Here is a 21,631-nt window from a genome sequence, read left to right as displayed (position 1 = left end):
CTAGACTGTGAGATTAATGTTGACGTGTAATATTTGTGTGTGTGAACTGATCACTAGACTGTGAGATTAATGTTGACGTGTAATGTTTGTGTGAACTGATGACTAGACTGTGAGATTAATGTTGACGTGTAATATTTGTGTGAACTGACTAGACTGTGAGATTAATGTTGACGTGTAATATTTGTGTGTGTGAACTGATCACTAGACTGTGAGATTAATGTTGACGTGTAATATTTGTGTGAACTGATGACCAGACTGTGAGATTAATGTTGACGTGTAATATTTGTGTGAACTGATGACTACACTGTGAGATTAATGTTGACGTGTAATATTTGTGTGAACTGACTAGACTGTGAGATTAATGTTGACGTGTAATATTTGTGTGTGTGAACTGATGACTAGACTGTGAGATTAATGTTGACGTGTAATATTTGTGTGAACTGATGACTAGACTGTGAGATTAATGTTGACGTGTAATATTTGTGTGTGTGAACTGATCACTAGACTGTGAGATTAATGTTGACGTGTAATATTTGTGTGAACTGATGACCAGACTGTGAGATTAATGTTGACGTGTAATATTTGTGTGAACTGATGACCAGACTGTGAGATTAATGTTGACGTATAATATTTGTGTGAACTGATGACTAGACTGTGAGATTAATGTTGACGTGTAATATTTGTGTGAACTGATGACTAGACTGTGAGATTAATGTTGACGTGTAATATTTGTGTGAACTGATGACCAGACTGTGAGATTAATGTTGACGTGTAATATTTGTGTGAACTGACTAGACTGTGAGATTAATGTTGACGTGTAATATTTGTGTGAACTGATGACCAGACTGTGAGATTAATGTTGACGTGTAATATTTGTGTGAACTGATGACCAGACTGTGAGATTAATGTTGACGTGTAATATTTGTGTGAACTGACTAGACTGTGAGATTAATGTTGACGTGTAATATTTGTGTGAACTGACTAGACTGTGAGATTAATGTTGACGTGTAATATTTGTGTGAACTGATGACCAGACTGTGAGATTAATGTTGACGTGTAATATTTGTGTGAACTGATGACCAGACTGTGAGATTAATGTTGACGTGTAATATTTGTGTGAACTGACTAGACTGTGAGATTAATGTTGACGTGTAATATTTGTGTGAACTGACTAGACTGTGAGATTAATGTTGACGTGTAATATTTGTGTGAACTGATGACCAGACTGTGAGATTAATGTTGACGTGTAATATTTGTGTGAACTGATGACCAGACTGTGAGATTAATGTTGACGTGTAATATTTGTGTGAACTGATGACTACACTGTGAGATTAATGTTGACGTGTAATATTTGTGTGAACTGATGACCAGACTGTGAGATTAATGTTGACGTGTAATATTTGTGTGAACTGATGACTAGACTGTGAGATTAATGTTGACGTGTAATATTTGTGTGTGTGAACTGATGACTAGACTGTGAGATTAATGTTGACGTGTAATGTTTGTGTGAACTGATGACTAGACTGTGAGATTAATGTTGACGTGTAATATTTGTGTGTGTGAACTGATCACTAGACTGTGAGATTAATGTTGACGTGTAATATTTGTGTGAACTGATGACCAGACTGTGAGATTAATGTTGACGTGTAATATTTGTGTGAACTGATGACTACACTGTGAGATTAATGTTGACGTGTAATATTTGTGTGAACTGACTAGACTGTGAGATTAATGTTGACGTGTAATATTTGTGTGTGTGAACTGATGACTAGACTGTGAGATTAATGTTGACGTGTAATATTTGTGTGAACTGATGACTAGACTGTGAGATTAATGTTGACGTGTAATATTTGTGTGTGTGAACTGATCACTAGACTGTGAGATTAATGTTGACGTGTAATATTTGTGTGAACTGATCACCAGACTGTGAGATTAATGTTGACGTGTAATATTTGTGTGAACTGATGACCAGACTGTGAGATTAATGTTGACGTGTAATATTTGTGTGAACTGATGACTAGACTGTGAGATTAATGTTGACGTGTAATATTTGTGTGAACTGATGACCAGACTGTGAGATTAATGTTGACGTGTAATATTTGTGTGAACTGATGACCAGACTGTGAGATTAATGTTGACGTATAATATTTGTGTGAACTGATGACTAGACTGTGAGATTAATGTTGACGTGTAATATTTGTGTGAACTGATGACCAGACTGTGAGATTAATGTTGACGTGTAATATTTGTGTGAACTGACTAGACTGTGAGATTAATGTTGACGTGTAATATTTGTGTGAACTGATGACCAGACTGTGAGATTAATGTTGACGTGTAATATTTGTGTGAACTGACTAGACTGTGAGATTAATGTTGACGTGTAATATTTGTGTGAACTGATGACCAGACTGTGAGATTAATGTTGACGTGTAATATTTGTGTGAACTGATGACTAGACTGTGAGATTAATGTTGACGTGTAATATTTGTGTGTGTGAACTGATGACTAGACTGTGAGATTAATGTTGACGTGTAATATTTGTGTGAACTGATGACCAGACTGTGAGATTAATGTTGACGTGTAATATTTGTGTGAACTGACTAGACTGTGAGATTAATGTTGACGTATAATATTTGTGTGAACTGACTAGACTGTGAGATTAATGTTGACGTGTAATATTTGTGTGAACTGATGACCAGACTGTGAGATTAATGTTGACGTGTAATATTTGTGTGAACTGACTAGACTGTGAGATTAATGTTGACGTGTAATATTTGTGTGAACTGACTAGACTGTGAGATTAATGTTGACGTGTAATATTTGTGTGAACTGATGACCAGACTGTGAGATTAATGTTGACGTGTAATATTTGTGTGAACTGACTAGACTGTGAGATTAATGTTGACGTGTAATATTTGTGTGAACTGACTAGACTGTGAGATTAATGTTGACGTGTAATATTTGTGTGAACTGATGACCAGACTGTGAGATTAATGTTGACGTGTAATATTTGTGTGAACTGATGACCAGACTGTGAGATTAATGTTGACGTGTAATATTTGTGTGAACTGATGACTAGACTGTGAGATTAATGTTGACGTGTAATATTTGTGTGAACTGACTAGACTGTGAGATTAATGTTGACGTGTAATATTTGTGTGAACTGACTAGACTGTGAGATTAATGTTGACGTATAATATTTGTGTGAACTGATGACCAGACTGTGAGATTAATGTTGACGTGTAATATTTGTGTGAACTGATGACCAGACTGTGAGATTAATGTTGACGTGTAATATTTGTGTGAACTGATGACCAGACTGTGAGATTAATGTTGACGTATAATATTTGTGTGAACTGATGACTAGACTGTGAGATTAATGTTGACGTGTAATATTTGTGTGAACTGATGACCAGACTGTGAGATTAATGTTGACGTGTAATATTTGTGTGAACTGATGACCAGACTGTGAGATTAATGTTGACGTGTAATATTTGTGTGAACTGATGACCAGACTGTGAGATTAATGTTGACGTGTAATATTTGTGTGAACTGATGACCAGACTGTGAGATTAATGTTGACGTGTAATATTTGTGTGAACTGATGACCAGACTGTGAGATTAATGTTGACGTGTAATATTTGTGTGAACTGACTAGACTGTGAGATTAATGTTGACGTGTAATATTTGTGTGAACTGATGACCAGACTGTGAGATTAATGTTGACGTGTAATATTTGTGTGAACTGACTAGACTGTGAGATTAATGTTGACGTGTAATATTTGTGTGAACTGACTAGACTGTGAGATTAATGTTGACGTGTAATATTTGTGTGAACTGATGACTAGACTGTGAGATTAATGTTGACGTGTAATATTTGTGTGAACTGATGACCAGACTGTGAGATTAATGTTGACGTGTAATATTTGTGTGAACTGACTAGACTGTGAGATTAATGTTGACGTGTAATATTTGTGTGAACTGACTAGACTGTGAGATTAATGTTGACGTGTAATATTTGTGTGTGTGAACTGATGACCAGACTGTGAGATTAATGTTGACGTGTAATATTTGTGTGAACTGATGACCAGACTGTGAGATTAATGTTGACATGTAATATTTGTGTGAACTGATGACCAGACTGTGAGATTAATGTTGACGTGTAATATTTGTGTGAACTGATGACTAGACTGAGATTAATGTTGACGTGTAATATTTGTGTGAACTGATGATTAGACTGTGAGATTAATGTTGACGTGTAATATTTGTGTGAACTGATGACTAGACTGTGAGATTAATGTTGACGTGTAATATTTGTGTGAACTGATGACCAGACTGTGAGATTAATGTTGACATGTAATATTTGTGTGAACTGATGACCAGACTGTGAGATTAATGTTGACGTGTAATATTTGTGTGAACTGATGACCAGACTGTGAGATTAATGTTGACGTGTAATATTTGTGTGAACTGACTAGACTGTGAGATTAATGTTGACGTGTAATATTTGTGTGAACTGATGACCAGACTGTGAGATTAATGTTGACGTGTAATATTTGTGTGAACTGATGACCAGACTGTGAGATTAATGTTGACATGTAATATTTGTGTGAACTGATGACCAGACTGTGAGATTAATGTTGACGTGTAATATTTGTGTGAACTGATGACTAGACTGAGATTAATGTTGACGTGTAATATTTGTGTGAACTGATGATTAGACTGTGAGATTAATGTTGACGTGTAATATTTGTGTGAACTGATGACTAGACTGTGAGATTAATGTTGACGTGTAATATTTGTGTGAACTGATGACTAGACTGTGAGATTAATGTTGACGTGTAATATTTGTGTGAACTGATGACCAGACTGTGAGATTAATGTTGACGTGTAATATTTGTGTGAACTGATGACTAGACTGTGAGATTAATGTTGACGTGTAATATTTGTGTGAACTGATGACCAGACTGTGAGATTAATGTTGACGTGTAATATTTGTGTGTGTGAACTGATGACTAGACTGTGAGATTAATGTTGACGTGTAATATTTGTGTGAACTGATGACTAGACTGTGAGATTAATGTTGACGTGTAATATTTGTGTGAACTGATGACCAGACTGTGAGATTAATGTTGACGTGTAATATTTGTGTGTGTGAACTGATGACTAGACTGTGAGATTAATGTTGACGTGTAATATTTGTGTGAACTGACCACTAGACTGTGAGATTAATGTTGACGTGTAATATTTGTGTGAACTGATGACCAGACTGTGAGATTAATGTTGACGTGTAATATTTGTGTGTGTGAACTGATGACTAGACTGTGAGATTAATGTTGACGTGTAATATTTGTGTGAACTGATGACTAGACTGTGAGATTAATGTTGACGTGTAATATTTGTGTGAACTGATGACTAGACTGTGAGATTAATGTTGACGTGTAATATTTGTGTGAACTGATGACTAGACTGTGAGATTAATGTTGACGTGTAATATTTGTGTGAACTGATGACTGTGAGATTAATGTTGACGTGTAATATTTGTGTGAACTGATGACTAGACTGTGAGATTAATGTTGACGTGTAATATTTGTGTGAACTGATGACTAGACTGTGAGATTAATGTTGACGTGTAATATTTGTGTGAACTGATGACTAGACTGTGAGATTAATGTTGACGTGTAATATTTGTGTGAACTGATGACCAGACTGTGAGATTAATGTTGACGTGTAATATTTGTGTGTGTGAACTGATGACCAGACTGTGAGATTAATGTTGACGTGTAATATTTGTGTGAACTGATGACCAGACTGTGAGATTAATGTTGACGTGTAATATTTGTGTGAACTGATGACCAGACTGTGAGATTAATGTTGACGTGTAATATTTGTGTGAACTGATGACTAGACTGTGAGATTAATGTTGACGTGTAATGTTTGTGTGAACTGATGACTAGACTGTGAGATTAATGTTGACGTGTAATATTTGTGTGAACTGATGACCAGACTGTGAGATTAATGTTGACGTGTAATATTTGTGTGAACTGATGACCAGACTGTGAGATTAATGTTGACGTGTAATATTTGTGTGAACTGATGACCAGACTGTGAGATTAATGTTGACGTGTAATATTTGTGTGAACTGATCACTAGACTGTGAGATTAATGTTGACGTGTAATATTTGTGTGAACTGACGACCAGACTGTGAGATTAATGTTGACGTGTAATATTTGTGTGAACTGATGACCAGACTGTGAGATTAATGTTGACGTGTAATATTTGTGTGAACTGACGACCAGACTGTGAGATTAATGTTGACGTATAATATTTGTGTGAACTGATGACCAGACTGTGAGATTAATGTTGACGTGTAATATTTGTGTGAACTGATGACTAGACTGTGAGATTAATGTTGACGTGTAATATTTGTGTGAACTGATGACTAGACTGTGAGATTAATGTTGACGTGTAATATTTGTGTGAACTGATGACCAGACTGTGAGATTAATGTTGACGTGTAATATTTGTGTGAACTGACCAGACTGTGAGATTAATGTTGACGTGTAATATTTGTGTGAACTGATGACTAGACTGTGAGATTAATGTTGACGTGTAATATTTGTGTGAACTGACCAGACTGTGAGATTAATGTTGACGTGTAATATTTGTGTGAACTGACGACCAGACTGTGAGATTAATGTTGACGTGTAATATTTGTGTGAACTGACGACCAGACTGTGAGATTAATGTTGACGTGTAATATTTGTGTGAACTGACGACCAGACTGTGAGATTAATGTTGACGTGTAATATTTGTGTGAACTGATGACCAGACTGTGAGATTAATGTTGACGTGTAATATTTGTGTGAACTGATGACCAGACTGTGAGATTAATGTTGACGTGTAATATTTGTGTGAACTGATGACTAGACTGTGAGATTAATGTTGACGTGTAGTGTTTGTGTGTTATGGTGTCCAGGCACAGGCAAGCTGGGATTCTCCTTCGTCCGAATCACGGCCATGTTGATATCCTGCAACCGCCTCTGGATCGGCACCGGCAATGGCGTCATCATCTCCGTACCCCTCTCTGAAAGTGAGTAGAAATTCGACACATTTCAAACCCTCCTTCACTCAGATTATGTGCTGAGGCATAGACACTGACCAAACTAAGCAAGACGTCTCTGATGTCAAAAGTGAAACATTGTTCGAGAATTCATAATGCGAATAATGGGTTCAAGTGAAAATTCTATCACTTCTGAATAATCTCGAGTGACTCAACAAATTTGATGCCCTGCGTAATTTCAGCAGTAGAAAAATTGCTTGTTACAACACTGCCAGGCTGTGCACGCAGAGTTGCCAACAGCGTAGCGTGCTACTTTTAAAGACACATCGCTTCGCTGCAACGCCAAGCTTAAAATTGCTACGCTAAAACAAATAATTACAAGTATGCAACAGTTCGCTCTTTCTTGTGAGTCTTGGTACACGTACTCATTCCTGATTCTCACCCCTTGTAGCGGTCAGAATATGGGTCATAAAACATCGTCTGCACTGAGAAGTGGCACTGCAGAAACTCCCTATTGGCCATTATGTTTCTGCTTTCTAAATTCATTTTTTTAAATGCATATGTTCTTGCGCAAAATAACATAAATGCGGATGTTCACCTTGGTCATTCTGCCATAAGTGCAGGTGGCTGAATACACCTAAACACGCAGACACCTGGGTAGCGCGACTCCGTTGCTGCTAGCTTTCCACTGGGAGGAAGCGACCCGAATTTCCCAGCGATGGGACAATAAAGTAATGAAAATGAAATTAAATGAAAATTGAGACAATTCTACACTTAAGCCCTGTCCAGACTTGGCCGCCGTTTTACGCTCTATGCGCCGCAGGCCGTTTTGTGCGTCGCGCGGGATTTGCCGAGTGGCCACACATCGACGATTCTTTTCACAACGCGGTATCAGTCAAGCGGGTCACCTGACAAGAAGGTTCAGTTGCATTCGACTGCCGCGCCGCGAGCAGCTGACGTCATCGCTCTGGTTTGCTCTGATTGGTCAAATTTCCGTTGTTCTATGTCTGTGTTATAGAAATTAGAACACGCGCTATTCTTCTGCAAATAACGCTTCGCGATCATAGCACGACGCGGTGCGCCGTTTTGAGCATAAGTCAAATGTGGACAGGGTCGGCCGGGAGTGTCTGGACGGGCCTTTAAACACCATTTGCTACACTGAAAAGTCCTCCAAAATATAAATTGTTACACTTGAGGCTTCCCAACGGTTGTCAAGTCTGTGCAGGTATCAGGTCTGAAACCCCCCTTTTATTCAGACCTTCAAAAACCTGAGAAAATCAGGTCTTAAAAAGGAGGGAGTCTTAAAATGGGGGTACATTTACAGAGGTTATGAACAGGAAAACAGGGTCTTAAATGGGAGGGAGTCTTAAATGGGAGGGAGTCTTAAATTGGGGGTCTAAAAAGGGGGGTTATTAACATTAACATCGCGAAACGGATCTTTCTTTCCACAGACAACAAGCAGGCTGTGATGGGCACTGGAGGAGGGGGACCCAGCGGAGCGCCCTCGGGCGGTAGCGGTCGTCCTGGCGGCGTCATCCGCGTCTACACCAACACGCAGACGGATAGCGTCACGCCAGGAACCTTCATTCCCTACTGCTCCATGGCGCAGGCGCAGTTGTCTTTCCATGGCCACAAGGACGCTGTCAAGTTTTTCGTGGCTGTGCCAGGTATGTGTGGACATTTTTTTTTTACGATTGGTGTTGAAGGTTTTTTTTTTAAATGTTTTTATTTTTGAGTGTGTTTGTTGGTTTTTTTTTGGGGGGGGCGGGGTTTCTTTTCTGTAAATGTTGTGCATGGTATGTGAAGAAATTTTGATTGTTGTTGAAAAAAAAAAATCCGTTTTTGTGTGTGCTTTTGGGGTTTCTTTTCTCTGAATGTTATGAGTACTTCACAAAAAGTGATTGCATGATTTTGCCTGTTTGTTTATTAATTACCAAAAAATCTTTTTTGTTATCATTTTTGTTGCTTTCTTTTGTAAGACTTGAATGTGTCTCGGCTGTGTTTTGATTTCTGCAACGTTTTGGTGTGAATTCTAATGTTCTGTTGGCCTAATACCAAATTTGTGAGTATTTCTAGTGAGACAGTTTTATGGCAAGAACAAGTTTTCAAACACTTGTGTTAGCTTTTTCCTGATCCAGCTCATCGTGGGCAGTAAGCTTATTTAATTAATTTTCAAGGTATTTCTTTCCTTGAAGGGGTTGGGCAAGTTTTAGGGAGGGGGGGGGGGGTGGTTACAGGGTACAACTGTGATATTGCTAGCCTAAATTTGTAGCGTGTGAGGTCTTTTCACAAGCAGGTTTTGTTAATGCAGATTCACTAGTTTAGATGCAGATGACGGGTATGGGAGGGAAGGAGGGAGATGAAAGAGGATGGGGGGAACAGGGCCGAGGTGCATGAAGGAAAACTGGGTGCCACCCAACTGGGTGCTAGGCAACCGTGGGGCAGACCTGTTTACCCTTACTATTTTGGAGTAATTTATTACTATTTTTTTTAGGATTTTGGGGGGAAAATACTCCATTTCAGTTCAGACTACGATTTTTAAATGTGCTTCAACTAAGGTTTGTGTTACTAATGTTGTTGTTTGTAACCACTGGGTTATCAGATTACTATTTTTTAACTTGACCATTACTCTTGTCCAGTTTTTGGGGTAAACAGGCCCATCGCGATATAACCTTGAATGGTTGAAAACGACGTTAAACACCAAATAAATAAAGAAAGAAAGGGGTAAACAGGTCTGCGTGGGGTTGGATCCGTCGAAATTAAGATTTGTTGTGATTTCAACCAATCAGAACTGGCGGCCGCGTGCGTACCACCCAGTTGGGTGGCAGCAGTTGTGCTTCCTGCATCTCAGCCCTGTTCTTTTTCTAAACTCACAAAGAAGCTAAATTAGCGCAAATGAGCCAGTCTTAAAGAATCATCAGAATCATCATCACTTCATCATCTTAAGTCTGCTTTTTATTGCGCATGGTGATAAGCAGATGCTTCACAGCTTTCCGATCTTGGCCTGTTATTTCTTCATTCCTTTTTTGTTCTATTTTGTGTCAGTATTGATAGCTTTCTTTTGGGACGTATGCTTTTATTCTTTGTGGTACATCTTTGCTTCTTTTGTGTGTGTGTATCATGTTGAAAAAGTCTGGTTTGGAGTCTGTGTGTATCTGTGTCTGTCTGTGTATGTATGTCTGTGTGGAATACCTTGTGTGGTTGGTTTTTTGAGTTTGAATGGGGGGAGGGGAGAGTGTGGGGGTATTTTTTTTTCTCAGCAATGAAAAATTTTGTAAATGAATATTTCAATGGTTGGATGGACTTAGCTTGGGGAACCCTTCCATCTGGAGATTGTTAGTTGCTTATGTGAGTGAGAGAGAGAGAGAGAGAGAGAGAGAGAGAGAGACAGAGAGAGACAGAGAGAGACAGAGAGAGAGAGAGTGGGGTATAGAGAGAGGGAGAGAGAGGTAAAGAGAGAGAAATTGAGAGAGAGAGAGGGGGGTATAGAGATAGAGGCAGAGACTATAGAGTACTCTATAGTCTCTGATAGAGGGGAGAGAGAGATCCAGTCCGCTCGACCCCCACCCCCCTCCTCCCACTACCCACCTCCTTCCTCTTGTCTCCCATGTCTCTGTCTCAGACCTACACAAACACAGACTAATCATAAAAGCGGCTGTCCGCGAACGTGTTAGCACGCTCCATCACACAATGCAATATTCGGCAGACCTAGCTTTCACCAGCAGCAGACGACCAAGGCTGTTTTTCATGGCTTTCCCTGATCACGACAGCCTGCTGAGGATTATAATAAGACAGAGAGAAAGATAGAGAGAGAGGGAGATGGAGAGAGGGGGGAGGGGAAGATAGTGGAGAGAGAGAAATGGGTGGATTGAGAGATAGAAGAGAGGGGTGGGGGGGGGGGGGTGGAGAGGGAGGGGAGAGAAAGATGGGTGCAGAGAGAGACTGAGAGAGGGGAGAGGGGGAGAGAGATGGGTGGAGAGAGAGATGGGGAGAGAGAGAGAGAGGGGGAGAAAGATGGGTTCAGAGAGAGATACAGAGAGAGATGGGTGGAGAGAGAGAGAGAGAGAGAGAGGAGAGAGAGAGAGAGAGAGAGAGAGAGTGAGAAAGACACTGGTCGCAGAAAAGGAGAGAGAAAACTATAGAGATGGAAGGACAGAGGGAGTCTTGCACTAAGGTTGAGGGGAGGGGGAGGGAGGACGCACAAGAGCCATAACAGTGATTTTTAGTGGCGAGTACATAAAACCCTTTGGCATAGTTGGTCTCAAGCCCCTCAGGAATCAATGTCTGCCATTATCCCAGTCACTGTGTTGTTGCTTGCATGCGGTGAGACTGAAAGTGCCGTAAAAGCGAGTTATTAGGGAAGAAGCTGACATGGCCCTGGCTGCGTCTGTTTTTCGTGGTATCCTGGGGTTACAGGGAAAGCCTGTCTTGCTGGATTGATGGCCATTTGATTGGCTATATTTCTATGGCCTGAAAAAAAAAAAGTCTCAGTTTTTCTCCATCTCCTTCTCTTCATATTTGCCCACCTCTCTGTCTGTCTCAGTGTCTGTCTGTTTTGTGTCTGTCTCTGTCTGTCTGTCTCTCTGTCTGTCTCTGTGTGTGTCTGTTTTGTGTTTTTCTCTGTTTGTCTCGGTGTCTTTCTGTCTGTTTTGTCTCTGTCTGTGTCTGTCTGTCTCTGTCCGTCATCGTGTCTGTCTATGTCTGTCTATTTGTCTCGGGGTCTGTCTGTCTCAATCTGTCTCTGTTTTTGTTTTGTGTCTATCTCTGCCTGGAAGTCTGCCTCTTCAGTCTCTCCCCCCCTCCCCCTCCCTTCTCAATTTTCCATAAAGTCTGCCCTACTCTCTATCTCTCTGTTCGATTGCGGTTCCTTTAATACAAGGCTCTTATTGACTGTTGGTCGCAGTCTAGTGCTTTACCAACTAAGTTTATCTCTTACCTTCGTAATCCCTCATAAGGAGCGACTCATTTTAAGCAAAGGGCATGGGGCCGCTTTCATGAGTCAGCAACACAGTCGAGCAACTGCACTTGAACCAGTGAAATACAGTACTCTGACGAAATTTGCGTTCATGAAAATCATTTTTTAAAAATTCAATCGACCTGTGCCTCTTCTCACGGGGAGTTGACTGCATGATAACAGTGCTGCCCTCCCCCGGCACCGTGTTCGGACAACCGCAGTCGGGTGAGGAAGCGGAGGTCCGACTGACTGTAAGTGTGACCACCGCGTGTCCGTGAAACCAGAGACAATACTTGTGCGTTGAAGTCAGTGTTTCTTTTCTTTTTTTCCCTTTTTTTTGTGCTTTTCTTTTCGGTGGATGGATAGGTGGTGGTGGGTATCATGGGGGAATGGGGGAATAGGGGGGGGGGGGGGGTCGTCTGTTGTGATTTGCTTACAGTCAGCGCCTAGGACTAAGCGTTGAATGATGGACCTCGATCCATGCACCAAGGCCTCGTTAGGGCTGTTTGTGTGCGTGTGTGTTTTTGATGGCTTTCATGCAACTGTGAGGCGAAGGAGCTTTTGACAAAATCGGTGGATAAAAAAAGAAATGGTGTTATTTTGACAGACAGCAAAATTTGCATCAGCACCAAAAGTGCAAAGTCAGTAACGCAAAGAGAAGAAACAGGAAAAGAAGAAAAAAGAAAAGAAGAAAAAAGAAAAAGAGAAGAAAAAGTCAGTAACGCAAGACAAACACGTTCTCACACACCCACGCCCCCCCCCCCCCCCCACCCTTCACCCACCAACCCCTGCCTTCCTGCATAAAGCACACACCAAAAATATACCAATAAAGAAATTGCTCGCCAAAGTCGCTCCCATCCAAAGAGTTATTGCACAAACTTTTTATCTTTTATCTCCATTTCTCGGCAGCAGGACGGGGGAACAAAATCCCCTCGAGTGAACCACCGGATATTAATACCTGTTTAAATCAATTGTTCTGATGGGAACCCCTCTCCCCCCACTATTAGACAAGTGAGTCCATTGAAACATTGATAGCTTCGGTTTCTTGGCAGCAAGGGCTGCCGTTTTGCGAAAGAAAATTTGAGAAAAGTTTTCCCTTTGAAAGAGCTGTGTCTGTTGCCCGGAGTTCTGTGTTGTTTGTTGGGGGGGGGGGGGGGGTGTCTTGCGTTAAATTTAACAAACATTCAAAGTCTTCCCAGATCGTAAACAATTTCTCCACGACTGAACTGGGTTCACTGCAGGTTTAAAATCGTTGACAGCGCATAGTATCTGGCAGGTCAGAAATTACCATTTACGGTTTCCTCCGTAACCAAGATCCAAACAAATGAACAAGACTCCCCCGAAAACGGCATATGGCTGCCTGAATGGCGGGGTAAAATCGGTCATACACGTAAAAACCCACTCGTGAAAGAAACACGCGTGAACGTGGGATTTTCATCCCAGGTAGTAGAAGAAGAAGAAAGAATCGAAAGAAAGAAGTGTGTGCGTTGTTGTGTGGGGCGGCACAAACTGAAACTCCCCTATCACATGCAAGAAGTAATAGAAGGTTTAAGCCACTCGTAGTAGACTTTAACTTTGCCTTTAAGCCGTATGTGGCATTGCGCAATACAAGTAGCCTACATAGTCGGTAAAGTCAGTGCCGTAAGGTGGCTAAATTACTCTTATCATACCTGCTCATACGTCCGCGAAAAAACCGTCACTATTGGAACCTAAAAGAAGCAGATACTGCAAATCAAAACTAGCTTTTGTCTACTTTTATGATCTTCGTCAAAAGATGCTGAGTCAGTAAGTTCGACCTGTTAATGCACTTAGACGAGAAAGAACAAAATCGTGGGAAACTGGCGAATCATATTCGACGAGAGAAAAAAAAGTCGTGGGCAACTGGCGAATCATATTCCATAACGCGTGCTATTTTAATCTTGATGGTCTATAAAGAACAAAGAAGTCTTGCCATTTTGCTGTATGCTGAGTTCGCTTCGTTAATAACCCGAACATCATTAGGCTCGTTTGTGCAGCGTTCCAAATCAATCTCCCTCTCATCAACGAGTTTGCGTGCGTCCATTTTGTTCTACTTATCCACAGGACGTTGAGCTGAAGCTGTACTGCACTAAGATGTGTGTGTGTGTGTGTGTGTGTGTGTGTGTGTTCGTGTGTGTGTGTGTGTGTGTGTGTGTTCGTGTGTGTGTGTGAGTGCGTGCGTGCGTGTGTGTGTTGTGTGAGTGCGTGTGTGTGTGTGTGTGGTGTGTGTGTGTGTTGTGTGAGTGCGTGTGTGTATGTGTGTGTGTATGCGTGCGTGCGGGCGCGCGCGCATGTGTGTGTTGTGTGTGTGTGTGTGTGTGTGCGCGCGCGCGTGAGGTGTGTGTGTGTGTGTGTGTGTTTGTGTGTGTGTGTGTGCCCTATCTTTTACCCTAGTTCCCCGTAGAAACTATTATACTGAAAAAACAAATTTCTCTCCAGAAAAAGGTCGTCTTTATCCAGTTAGGGAAGCTTTAAGCCAATTAGGGACCAGAGCCTTAAAAAAAAGGTGTAGGTGAAGGAGGGAGGGGGGATGGGGGGGGGGGGGGGGGTCAGTGTACACCTCTTTTACCCTACCTTCCCGCAGAAACCATAATACTGCCTTTTTTTTTTTAGCAGAATAGGTCGTCTTTATTTGCACACGGTCAAGCCAATTAGGGGCTGGAGGGGGGGGGGGGGGGGGGGGGAGGGGGTTGGGGTACTGGGGGGGGGGGGGGGAGAGATCGTCATAGCGCACCTAGGGGCAAACAAGGGTTGCAGTTAATATGCCATTACATGGTCTTACCAGCGAGGCCACGGTACACAAAATGAAGGCTGCAAGCACCAAGGAAATGAGATTTCGAGCACCACCGATGTGCAGGGGTGGAGTGGGGTTTGAGGGTAGTACAGTGGGAAACCCCCCCCCCCACCCCCCACCCCCCCCCCCCCATTAAGACCTCAATCTGAGAAAGCAGGTCCTTGAAAGAAGAGAGTCTGAAAATGGAGATATATGTACAGAGGTTATGTGCGGACAATCTAAGAGAACAAGGTCTTAAAAGGGAGGGAGTCTTAAATTGGGGGTCTTAAAAGGGGGGGGGGGGGGTTCTAGTGTATAAAAAAAAGATTGAGACGGGGTTTGGGGTGGGGGTGTCAGACAGGGGATACTGGCTTCACTGGCCGCAAGCCTGCAGAAGCCTGCAAAGGAAGTAGTCATGAGGACAGTGGAAATGTTTTTATTTTTTATTTTTGCTGCCCGACCGACAGATAGATAGACAGCTACACAAATACACACATGTTAGACACAATCGCTCACACACGCGTGCTCACACACAAACACGCACACGCACGCACGCACGCACGCATGCACGCACACACACACACACACAGTCAGACACGCTCGCACGTGCTACCCTCTTTATATTAGCTGGCGAATCCAACCACTACTAGATGGCTGAATAGTCTCTGACTTGTGTCCACCCCAAAAAGTGAACGTTTGTGTATACTGGTGACGGAGACATTACAGTTGTAGTTCTTCTTGTTGCCCTTACACAAAACGCACTCCGTAAACTCAAGACAACGAAAGCTGTCAGTACTTGCGGCAGAGGTCAGAACACGATGATGTTAAGTGGTCAGTCAGTGTCCGGCTGCCCTCGTTGGGATGTCATTAGTCCGACGTCCAGGGACCGCCATCCCCCCGTCAAGACATCACCTGTGTCCAGAGCTATCAAGCTTTAAGGGGTGAAGAGTCAGTCGTCTCCTTACGCTCACCCCCCTCCCCCCTCCACTCCGTCTTTCTCTTTCAACTCCCCCTCCCGTCCCAATACCCTATGTCCATCGTCCATCTTTACATTCGTTTACCGTCTTGTGCAGAAAGCCAGCATTCTTTGTCCGATGTAGTGTATTGTCGTCAGGCTTCAAGGGCTGAAAAGTCCCCCCCCCCCCCCCCCCCCATTATTTACGTTTGTTTACCGTCTTGAACAAGAAGCAAGCATACTTTGTCGAATGTTGTGCATTGTCATCAGCCTTGTAGAAAAGTCAGTCTTTTGTGTAGGCAGTATTCCAGAAAAAATGTGAAGGCTGTCCTATATTTGAGCCCGAATTTGATGCAGCGAAGATTTTTAGCGTATCACCAACTCATGTCCCTAAAAGGAAAATTTCCTGTGAGGACGTTAAGGACCCCCATTTCGCAGCGAAGAGTCTTTTGACCAAAAACTCAGTGCCAAAGCTTGACAACAACAATGCCAATTCTTTATTTAAAGCTTCGTGCAGCGAACTTCGTGAAGTCGACTTCGCCCAATCAATATCAAGCTTAACACACATGCTTGGAAGGAAAGTTGGATAGACCTACATCAATCAATATATGAGGCTTATATCGCGCGTATTCCGTGGGTACAGTTCTAAGCGCAGGGATTTTTTTATTTTTTAAATTTTTTTTAAATTTTTTTATTTTTATGCAATTTATATCGCGCACATGTTCAAGGCGCAGGGATTTATTTATGCCGTGTGAGATGGAATTTTATTTACACAATACATCACGCATTCACATCGGCCAGCAGATCGCAGCCATTTCGGCGCATATCCTACTTTTCACGGCCTAATATTCCAAGTCACACGGGTATTTTGGTGGACATTTTTATCTATGCCTATACAATTTTGCCAGGAAAGACCCTTTTGTCAATCGTGGGATCTTTAACGTGCACACCCCAATGTAGTGTACACGAAGGGACCTCGGTTTTTCGTCTCATCCGAAAGACTAGCACTTGAACCCACCACCTAGGTTAGGAAAGGGGGGAGAAAATTGCTAACGCCCTGACCCAGGGTCGAACTCGCAACCTCTCGCTTCCGAGCGCAAGTGCGTTACCACTCGGCCACCCAGTCCACAGGGGGTTGAGAGTGCGAGGGGTGGGAGAAAAGGTCTGCGACCTAATCACATCTGTCGTTGTCACTCTCACTCTCAGCCCTGTCAGCCTGGGCCAACTCAGATTTGGGGCGTGAGGGGGGGACAATTATGAGTCCACTTTACTGCCCGCCGATTGCTCATAGACTCGTCTGGGATACGCGGATGAGTGCCTGGAATAAGGAAATAGGGATAGATGTGGTGGTGGGGTGGGTATGGGGGGGGGGGGGAGGGGGGAGAGTGTGGGTGGGAGTGGGTATATCTTTTGATGAATTAGTGAGAAGTTGTTATAAGGGCGGAGTGGAACTTTTGAGGCAGTTTTATATCTTCTATCTTGTTTCTTGACGAGCAGAACTTTCAGATTAGAGCGTTTCTTTTGCAATCTTGTTTCTGGGACTGCTGGTTCCCGTGGTAAAATGTAAACGCATTTGTGCCCATCCACACGTTCAGTTCAGACACACGCACTCCGTGTCCATTTCGCTCGCACTCTGTGCAGATGCATCCCCATTCGACTCACACATACACGTGCAATCGGAGATTTCATTCGGATACCAGTTCCTGACACTGCACTTCCGGCTGTGAAGACACGAGGTCTGCAGAACTTTTTACACGTTCAGCAATCACGAGAACATGGTCACAAGACACAAGCGAACGAAACGAAGACGGGGGCAGCTTCGGTGTTGTTCCCAGGCATGTGAATTTTCCTCCTCCTTTTGGGCTTCTCTGGGTGTTCATGTGGGATATGAAAAAATGGACACATTAAATTGATTTTGAAGCTGTACGCAACACTCCTCATGTGTAAATCAATTTCCTGTCATCTCTTACATCAGGGTTAAGAAAACTGATACAATCTTGTAAAATGTATTTTTTTGGATTTGGCAACTTTATTAAATTTTCCTCTTTTTTGACCATTTTTTATTCTCATGTCTGGTTCCAAAAAGTTCCCCGGCAAGTTTTTCCAGCATTATCGTATGAATTCACGCATTGATCCAGACTTTTCTTGATCAAACTTTCGGTGAAAATGTCTTTGCTTCCATGATCGATTTGATCCATTGTGTTGTGGGCCATTCTGCACGATTGTTCCTGCCCCAACCCCGAGTTTTGTCTTCTTGTTTGGTTTTCTCTCTTTTATTTAAGAAAAATTGTTTGGCCTGTACCGTGTACGTGCACTTAGACACTCTTAAAGACACAGTCCTTCTCGTGTAAACGATTGGGCTCATGATCTGATATCTGACCGGGCCTTTAATGAGATACGATACCGATACATGCACAGCCTGGTGGGGACCTTCCGAGTATGTTTCCTCTGCTCAGTCACCGAGACAAACTTTATTCTAGATATTCTTTGTCATTTCCTGGGGAAATATGCATAAACATAATAAATGACAGAACTTGTTCGTGACTCCATTATTCGCATTTTATGGCATCTTCTTGAACTTTGCTTCGCTTTTGACGCCAGAGATTTGGCTTTGTATGGGAGGGTCAAACAGACACATCTTGGTTTTTTCCGTCGATGTCCCCTCACTTTGGACACCTACCTCAAATCAAGATGCTTTATGGGCCGAGTGGGACATTTATTCATTTTACAGATTGCCACTACTTTCCGTTAAGAAATTAATTCATACAAAAAAAATCAATTCTGCGCAGGAAGCGGTCAGGATATTTGAGTTTGATATGTGATCAAGTGGAGGGAATGTTTATTCCTTTTTAAAATCCTCGCCAGATCTGATTAGGCTTGTCGACTTGTTCACTCGTGAAGGGCTGTGTCTTTTACAAGCTATAATGCATCCAGTCACACCCATCGAATGACATCGGCCCACGCTCGCACGACATTCAAACTGGCCGGGTCGGGGTGGCATCGCATTTCTCTCAGTCTGATTGCGACAATTCGCCAAACGAATTCCTCGGCACAAACGTGTTGAACTTATTGATTTAGCCAGGCGTGAAGAGAAAGCAAATGGACGGGGTGGGGGTGTGTGGAGGAACAACTTGCCCGCGTGTCCGTCTGTAGCAACCGGACGAATCCTTTCCAGGTTTTCGTGCTGGCTTTTTTGTTCCACCCTCCCTCTGTCTTTTTACAGCGTTTTGAGCCAAAGGAAATTGTTTCCGCAGTTTCGATCGGTATCGTTGGAAAGACTGATTGGTTACACAATCGAGTTTTTAGACTTGCATCTCTCTCTCTCTCTCTCTCTCTCTCTCTCTCTCTCTCTCTCTCTCTCTCTCTCTCTCTCTCTCTCTCTCTCTCTCTCTCTCTTTCTCCCTCTCTTTCTCCCTCTCCCTCCCCCCCCTCTCTCCCCCTTTCTATCTCTCTGTGAGTGATCTGCCCACTCTCTCTCAAACTCAAGGTCTTCTTTATGCGGAGTTCGCATTGCGTAATGATTTTGTTTGAAGCCCCTCCCTCCCCCGTTTTTAGCCTTTTACATTGCCAATCCATCCTTTTCGTTTCTGTGGCCTGATTGAACCGTAGAATTGTTTCCGACACTAGATTCTGCCTGGCTGATCGGGAGAATGGAAACCGCCATTGTTGCATAACAAATCGCTATTTCTCTCCCTCTCTGGTATAGAGCCGTAGGTTTTCAGATCTCTTTTCCAGATTCTTTTCTGCCCTTATTTTCCCTCCTCCACGGTCCTTTTCTTCCTAGGAAATTGAAGTTTTTGGATGGCGGCATTGCTTGGGAATGGAAGGGGAAGTAACTGTAAGGATGAACTCTCAGTGCGCTCCCCTTGATTTTATGGAAAATGTCGGTTTCCGTCTGGTCATCCGGGTTGTCTTTTGTTGTGTCTGCATTGTGGAATATAATGTGGACTAAAAGCATGGACCGCTGGCTTGTCCGGCTTACGGTTTTGATGGAAAAAAGTTTTGAATTGTGAACCAAATTTGTGAATTTTGTATTCACGCACGCGCGTGGTGGGTTAGGGGGGGGGGGGGGGGCGGGGGCAAAGCTTTGAATATTTTATGTGGCAGACAGTGGTCATGTTCAAAAATGAAATGAGAGAGAGAGAGAGAGAGAGAGAGAGAGAGAGAGAGAGAGAGAGAGAGAGAGAGAGAGAGAGAGAGAGAGAGAGAGAGGTGGAGGAAGTTGCAAACTTTTCAATTCGTATTTCTTACATTTTGTGTGTGCAATTGTTTGTATTCGATTGGATGCTTGAAGCCGATACCGGGGAACAAGAGGAAGCTCACATAAAGATCGATAGAAAGTGATTTTTAAAAAAACCCACCATAAGTCGGCTTCGCGAAGCTCGTTGCACGAATCTTTGGCACTGGATTTTCGGTAAAAAGTCTTCGCGGAGTCAACGTCGGGCTCAATTCAGGATAGCCTTTATCCGAATGGATCACCGAAGACGATAGCAGCACTGTCTCTTCCGTTCCCTTCTATTTCTTCCGTGATGACCGGATCCCGGTCACATCGATGGGTGTACCAGGACCTAGGTGGTGATGCCCCGATAGCTCTGCGTGTATGTACCTAAGGGAAGGAACCGGAGATGATTTTATGGGGGTTTGGCAGCCACTGACCGCCGTACCATTTTGGTGTCTTCCTGTCGTTGACAGAGAAGCTATTATGGTAGACTTGGTAGGTAGTAATTAACTTGACTTTTTTCTGCTCCGGGACTTGCCATTTTCCTGACCCCACCCTACTCTAGCACTGCTACCTGTGTGTGTGTGTGTGTGTGTGTGTGTGTGTGTGTGTGTGGTTTTGTGTGTGGTTGCGTGTGTGTGATTGTGCAGGAATACAGATAGATGCGCACACAGACGCACGCACGCGCGCAAACAGTTGTACACACGCACACACACAAACGCACGCATGAACGCACGCACACTATCCAAAGACTCCCCACCCCCTACACACACACACGCGCTACTTTTTTGGAGCTCAATTCTTTACCCAAAGTTCGATAACCCGAACCCTTGGTGTGTTGTCCTTGTCTGTGAAATCAGAGTTGTCTTTCCAGTCTCCACTCACGAACGTTTGTTTTCTGTGTAGACAAAGTGCAGTAATGGCCTGCAATGGAAATCAACACCGGATCCAAGTGATGGATAACGAAATGGATTTATCACAATATTTGTGTGGAATAATCTTTACATTGCGTTTTGGAGGAAGTGTGGTTGTGTGTTTTCTTTCAGATAAATATATGATGGAACGTTTTGTGCAGGACGAGGAATGTTTGAATAAGCTTTGCATTCCGTTTTGACAGTGATGTGTTTTGTGTTTTCATGCTGATGTATGATGTGGAATTGTTTATTTTAGGATCATTGATTGTGCATTATTTTCCCTTTGCATAGGAAGGTGGGGGGGGGGGGAGAGGGTAAAAAGTATATGAGATTCTGTCAACTTATAAACTAGGCCCTATCTCCCCCTTTCTCTCTCTCTCTCTCACACACACACCCTCACACACCCTCACACACAGACTTTCTCGCGACTTGCTGTCTTCCAAGTTCTACCTTGAATTGCTGTCTTTTAAGAACCAGAGAGAAAGAAAGAGAGAGAGAAAGACATAGAGAGAGAGAAAAAGACAGAGAGGGAGAAAGAGAGAGAGAGAGAGAGAGAGAGAGAGAGAGAGAGAGAGAGAGAGAGAGAGAGAGAGAGAGAGAAGCCAATTTCTTGACAGGCCAGGGCGTCTTGCACAGTTCCTTTTTTGGGGGGCGAGAAGCTCAGGCCATTTGTATGCTGGTCACAGCTCTTCTTGTAGCTGCAGCTTGGACGGCGAAAACTCTCCAATTCTATT

The 21,631-nt window shown here is 42.8% G+C and overlaps 1 protein-coding gene across 6 annotated transcripts in view; it reads left to right on the top strand.

Moving 5' to 3' along the window:
* Positions 1 to 21,631, top strand: part of LOC138968406 (C-Jun-amino-terminal kinase-interacting protein 4-like) — a 135,613-nt gene that overhangs the window by 69,453 nt on the left and 44,529 nt on the right. For all 6 annotated transcript variants that reach the window (XM_070340994.1, XM_070340993.1, XM_070340991.1 and 3 more), the window contains 2 exons: positions 6,981 to 7,094; positions 8,516 to 8,731. In XM_070340994.1, coding sequence (XP_070197095.1) covers positions 6,981 to 7,094; positions 8,516 to 8,731 — 330 coding nt within the window. The remainder of the gene's footprint in view (positions 1 to 6,980; positions 7,095 to 8,515; positions 8,732 to 21,631) is intronic.

The sequence above is a fragment of the Littorina saxatilis genome, linkage group LG6 (assembly GCF_037325665.1).
Source record: "Littorina saxatilis isolate snail1 linkage group LG6, US_GU_Lsax_2.0, whole genome shotgun sequence".
NCBI classification, from domain to species: Eukaryota; Metazoa; Mollusca; class Gastropoda; order Littorinimorpha; family Littorinidae; genus Littorina; species Littorina saxatilis.
Note: the sequence above shows the minus strand (reverse complement) of the source record. Positions and strands in the feature narration are given on the sequence as shown.